We start from the raw sequence: 5,564 nt of genomic DNA, 5'->3' as shown, positions 1-5,564 counted from the left end.
GTACACGGCGGCAGGCGCCGCTCTCCGTTCTCCGCGGCAGGCCTCAGTGCTGGCGTGCGGCAGCGCAGCACCAGGGAGGTGATGAGGGGGAAAACGCGGGGTGGGTGAGTGTGTGTGGAATTAATCCACGATGTCAGAGGTTTATGTCCAAAAAGGAGACAGAGGAGTCCTGTAACTTTATTCGAATAAAGGGAGAGGCCATGGGGCATTTCCCGTGGGGTCTCTCAGATGGTTGAAGGATGCAGCCTCTCTTTTATCTTCAAGCCCCTGCTGCATCACCCTCTTCCTTTTTCCCACGGCTGAGGTAATCAGAAGGTACAGACTTACCGAATCGCCTGCTCTATGCATTTTCCCCCCCGTATGCACCCCCTTTCATTATATAAAAGAAAGAAAAACCTACTCATTATTTGACTAAGTCTTTGTTCTCATGCTCTAGGTTCAGTAATTTAACAGGGCCTTGGCTGAGCAACAACCTGTGTTGATCAGTAACATTCTCTAGAGCTAATAGCTTATTTTGTTACTTCCCTATCTCTGAGTTCATGGCCCTATCCCCAAGCAGATTCACACGGTCTGTTTGTAAAGACACATTCATCTTATTTCTTTCAATCCTTCCTCTTTTATTTTCTTAGTAATTACCTTTACAAACTTTAAATACCATTGATTTAATCTTTTCTTCCTGGGTCTTCTTTGACCCAATGACATAATTCTCTGTACTTGAGTTGTTTAATTTTCCACAAACTCCTCCTTTTTATGCTAATAGATAATATAATACCATCTGATGTTGAAATGTTCCATTTCTCATCTGACTGGATTTCATTCCATCTGCCTCAATATTTGCAACAATCATAAGAAGGGCAATTGGGGGTCCAACAGTCTAAACCCAAAGGTAAGGTTTATTCACAAATGTTTTTTCCTGCATTTGTGAATAAATGCCCCGTCCTTTTTAGGCAATAAATACCTCTTTCAGAACAATGAAGTTGCCATGGAGTTCCTTCCTCATCCCAAAATCCCATTCCGTTATGGACCTCACTCGGGATGCTGACCCACCATTTAAGTTCGGCTTGGCTGGCCACCCATGGCCAGCTTTCAGGTCCTCGTGCCCCTCCTGACCCAACAATTGCTAAGGTTAAGAACTTTTGCTACTTCTTCTCCTTAGGCTGCAAATTGATTCTCCCACATCCGGCCCAACCGTGACTGACAATACAAACTATTAAGGAAAATATTCTAATAGTGTAATCTAATTATTTAGTCAAATTCTCACATTGTCTTCCCCACCACCTGTGGCGACCAAAGGCACAGAAACAATTTAACATAAAGAAAACAGCGACAGTAAGGATTGTGCTACCATCTCTGGCTGGAGATGGCAGAGGAGGGTGGCCAGGATTGCAGAGGATTCCAGCAGAGGATGTGTGGGCAGGCACAGGGGCTTGGCCCGCTGTGGAGCCCTGGCTGCTGCTGCGTTGCCTTCAGGGCAGGCTCGGGGGCGGCCTCCCATCCTCGTGCTGCAGGTGGGAAGTGCAAATCTCCGGGGCTTCAGAGCTACAAGCTTTTTCATTCCCAACTGCCCCATTTATTGGTGGAGACTCTTTCTTGTAACTTGATTGGAGGTCAGGTGTTGCCATGCCACAACGCCTAAGCTACAAGCTTTTTCATTCCCAACTGCCCCATGCAAGGGAGATGTGCACGCCTTCTTTCTACCTGTCTTAGACAGCAATACAGAGGGGGGAAAAGGGAAGAGAACAGAGGACATCTAAACTAGAATAACATAACTATACATCACTAAAGCTTTTCTTAATATTCACACAATAGTCATCCCTTAACTGCAAGAGCCAATCATCTCATTATCTACCTGTAACAGTGTCTAGGGGATGGTTTTTTTATCACGTATAGTTTTTGGGGTTCATTGTTTTGGTTTTTGTCCGGGATGGTTGCTGCTCCGGGAGTATTGCAGTGAGTGGGAGCCAGGTTGGGGTTTCCAGAGAGAGTTTGGGGCAGGGTGTGGGGCAGCTCCTTTCCTTCCCAGCCAGCTGTTGGAGTGGCCACACTGCTGGTGTTTCTGACCGGAGATCCTGCTGCTTCTGTGGGTTCTGTCTGTTTCTTTTTGTTTCTTTTCCTTTGGCACTGTGACCGGGCTTGCTGGCTTGCTTCTCTGCTTCTCTGCTGCTTGGGAGCCCAGAGCCGGTGCATGCTGTGCCAGGAGTGGGAACACCCTGTTCCCCACCAGGGGCTGCCTCCTCTGCACAAGTCCAGACCCCAGGACCAGCCCTTGCCGGTGAGAAATCACAGGGAACGATTCCCTGTCCAGCCCCACTGTTCTCTGCCACTGCTTCAGAGCTTCTTGACAGACTGTAACCCAACACCTGGACACCCCACAGCTTCGGGCAGGGCCCTGGAGTTTCTGCTGCCTCTCTCTTGCTGCCCCGGGTAAGCCTGCCCTACCATTCCAGCTTGCTGCTCCTGAAGTTCTGGCTATAGCTCCTGTTGCTCTCCAGAGGGGGCACGGGGACCAGCTGCCCTGGGGGGTTTGTAAAGGAAATCCCTTTTCCATCCATTAATTTCAAAATTATAATAATTATGAGGGAAGGGGGTTGTATTCTCCATTCCTAGATTCCAGCCTTCCTTGGCCAACACATCTTTCAAACCTTGGTGTTAGCACAAACCAAGCAACCTTTAGGAGATTTTTTTGCCATACCAAAAATACCCAAGGCAGGACATCTTGAGGAAGGCTTCTGCCAATCCTCAGGAACTCCAAGGGCTCCCTGCATGGAGCTGTTTCAATATTTGTAAGGCTGGAGGCTTTGGTATCCGTCTCTGGCAGCCTGGAGGAGTGGGGGAGCCTGGAGATGAGCAGGGTCCAGGAGATGAAAGGGTCGCCAAGAGAGGGGTGAGCCTCAAGTGCCTGGAGTGGGGGGACCCCTGGGAGCCAAAGCAGAATTAAGGGAGAAGGGACTTGTGGGACCTGCAAAACCCTCCAGGCATCCCAAAGCAGGACCCCCAAGTGGGAGAATCCACAGGACCCCCAGCAGCCCCAAGAAGGGGGGCCTCAGAACCTCAAAGTGAGGAGATTAGAAAGGGAAAGGCTTTTTTGGGATTCACTCTTGATTATTGGAGGTTTTATGGACACCAGACACCTGGTGACTTCTAGAGATGGACTTGGGCAGGAGAAACACCCAACCCAAGGCACTCACACCTTGTTTACCCCAAAACCCAGGATTTCTCATGCTCAAAGCTTGGCCAGATGGAGAAGGAGGCTGCGAGGAAGATGCCCTGGGACTCCTTGGCAGGTGAGGAGGAAGTCAGTGCTCCTTTCCCCCTCTCCTGCTCCATCTCCCAGCCCAGCATGGCCCCCGGCTGCAGGACAACCCCACTGCCAACACTGTCCCGCCGGCCACACATTGGGAGTATCTCTTGCCCCTTCCCTCTGGCACAGAGCAAATCCCATCCTCTCCTTGTCCTTCCTCCCCCAGACAAGGAGCAGAGGATGGAGACCAGGGAGGACAAATCCCTGCAGCAGGACCTTGTGGAAGAGGCCATTTTGAGCAACTCCACAGTGCAGGAATCCAATGGGAAGGAAAAGCCCCAGAGATCCCACACGAGGAGGGGCTCCAAACCCAGCCCAGGATGCTCTGAGGAGGAAAGACCTACCCTGTGCCAGGAAGGTGGACAGAGCTTCAGCCAGAGCTCAGACTTGGTGGTCACTGAGCACCATCGAAGCAGGGAGAAGTCATACAAGTGTGGGGAATGTGAGAGGAGCTTCAGCCGTAGCAACAACCTGGCCCGTCATGAGAATATCCATGATAATGAAAAGCCTTGCAAGCGCTCTGAATGTGGGAAGAGCTTCAGAGAGACATCCAAACTAAACCAGCACAAGATAAATTGCTCTGGGGAACAGCCCCATGTGTGTGAGGAATGTGGGAAGAACTTCAGCCGGAAATCCAACCTGGTCCGCCACGAGAGGATCCACACTGGGGAGAGGCCCCACAAATGTCCCAAATGTGGGAAGAGCTTCAGCCAGAGCACCCACTTGGATGTCCACCAGTGCATTGACACCAGGGAACAGCCAAACAAGTGTGAGAAATGTGGGAAGAGCTTCAGGAAGATTCACAACCACCTGTGTGTGGAAACCCCAGTATGTGACAGCTACAAGTGCTGGGAATGTGAGAAGAGCTTCAACCAGAAGTCCCACCTAACAGTCCACATGCGCACTCACACTGGGCAACAGCCCTACAGGTGTGAGAAATGTGGGATCAGCTTCAGCGATCGCTCCAACCTGAACCACCACCGGAGGACCCACATTAGGGTACGGCCCTACTTATGTGAGGAGTGTGGGAAGAGCTTCCGCAGGGGGTCTCACTTGACCCAGCACCAACAGAGGCACTGGTAAGGAAAGCTCTGCAAATGCCCTGACTGCAGGGATTTTGGGGCATCCCACATTTTGGAAGTGGTTTTGGGGTCCTCCCCAATTCTTGGGGGGTTCCTGAGAACAGCTCCATAGAGCCCCATTGCCAGGGTGGTTGTCTTGGGCACGAGCTCAGAGCTGTAGCCAGAGTCTGTTGCCTCAGTGTTGGAGAGCAGAGAAATGATGAATGGTTCCAAACATCTCCAGTGTGAATTGGGGGGTCAGAGCAAGTTCTGTGTAGGTGGGATGGCTGCTGCCCCATCCGCAGCCACTGCAGCCTCTGGCCCAGCCCCAAAGTGGCTGCCAGGCCCATGGCACCCCAAAAATCCCACATGTGAGAGGGACCAGAGCAGGTAAAGGCCATGACACGGGTGTGACACTGACACATCCCATATCAGCTGAGATGACACTAGATCCAAAGCCATGGCTGTGGATATTTCTCTCCCTCTCACTCTTCTCCTGACTTCTCAAGATCTGAATAACTTGAAGTTGGACGGGTTAGAGTTTGCTGAGTCAGTGCTTTGTGAAGTGCCTTACCATAATTCCAGGTTTAATATAAGTTACAAGCTAAATTAAACACTACCCCTCTGTAAATTGTTAAGCATTAAGTTAGGTTAAATACTGTTAAGTGCTGTTCCTTCGCTAAATTGTTATGTTTAAGGTATAAGTTAAGGTTAAGGTATAAGTTAAGGTTAAGGTATAAGTTGAGTGTTTGAGTGCTGTTAAGCTTTTAGGCCATATTCCTTTTATCCTTGCCCTCACTGTCCTTTTGTCAGATGCACCTAAACACACACGGACAGTTCTCGGTTCGTTTCTGGTTTGATTGCCTGGATTTTGTTTTGTTTTGTTGTTGCTTTGTTTCTTTGCTGTGCCTGAAGTCTCCAGTCACAGGTAGAGTGACTCTTCCCAAAGAACTTTGTCGTGCCTCACCACCTGTGCTTCTAATTGGTGATTTTTGTCAAATATGCTAATTTGCTAAACTTATAAACTATTTACCCCTTGGTGGGGTGGGCATTTTGTGGACATCTTCCATATTTGCCCCTTGGAGGCCTCCAATAAAGACCAGCCTTTACATTACCTCCTATACTATCTCCAAAGGGTGTTATTTCATTTCTAAGGCTTTTAAGGCATCAGTTTTTCTGGCATCTCAGATGGGACTGGATCT

At 49.6% G+C, this 5,564-nt stretch overlaps 1 protein-coding gene across 2 annotated transcripts in view; it reads left to right on the top strand.

Moving 5' to 3' along the window:
• Positions 1 to 92: 92 nt before the first annotated feature.
• The window catches only part of LOC115949011 (zinc finger protein 239-like), a 9,506-nt gene continuing 4,034 nt past the window's right edge, over positions 93 to 5,564 (top strand). The window contains exons 1-4 of one of the 2 annotated variants that reach the window (XM_031065095.1): positions 93 to 315; positions 761 to 2,424; positions 3,212 to 3,284; positions 3,468 to 4,380. In XM_031065095.1, coding sequence (XP_030920955.1) covers positions 3,239 to 3,284; positions 3,468 to 4,380 — 959 coding nt within the window. In that variant the 5' untranslated portion in view covers positions 93 to 315; positions 761 to 2,424; positions 3,212 to 3,238. Of the gene's footprint in view, positions 2,425 to 3,211; positions 3,285 to 3,467; positions 4,381 to 5,564 lie in introns of both variants that reach the window. The other variant, XM_031065096.1, reaches the window with a different exon arrangement.

The sequence above is a fragment of the Geospiza fortis genome, unplaced genomic scaffold, assembly GCF_000277835.1.
Source record: "Geospiza fortis unplaced genomic scaffold, GeoFor_1.0 scaffold290, whole genome shotgun sequence".
NCBI lineage: Eukaryota > Metazoa > Chordata > Aves > Passeriformes > Thraupidae > Geospiza > Geospiza fortis.
Note: the sequence above shows the minus strand (reverse complement) of the source record. Positions and strands in the feature narration are given on the sequence as shown.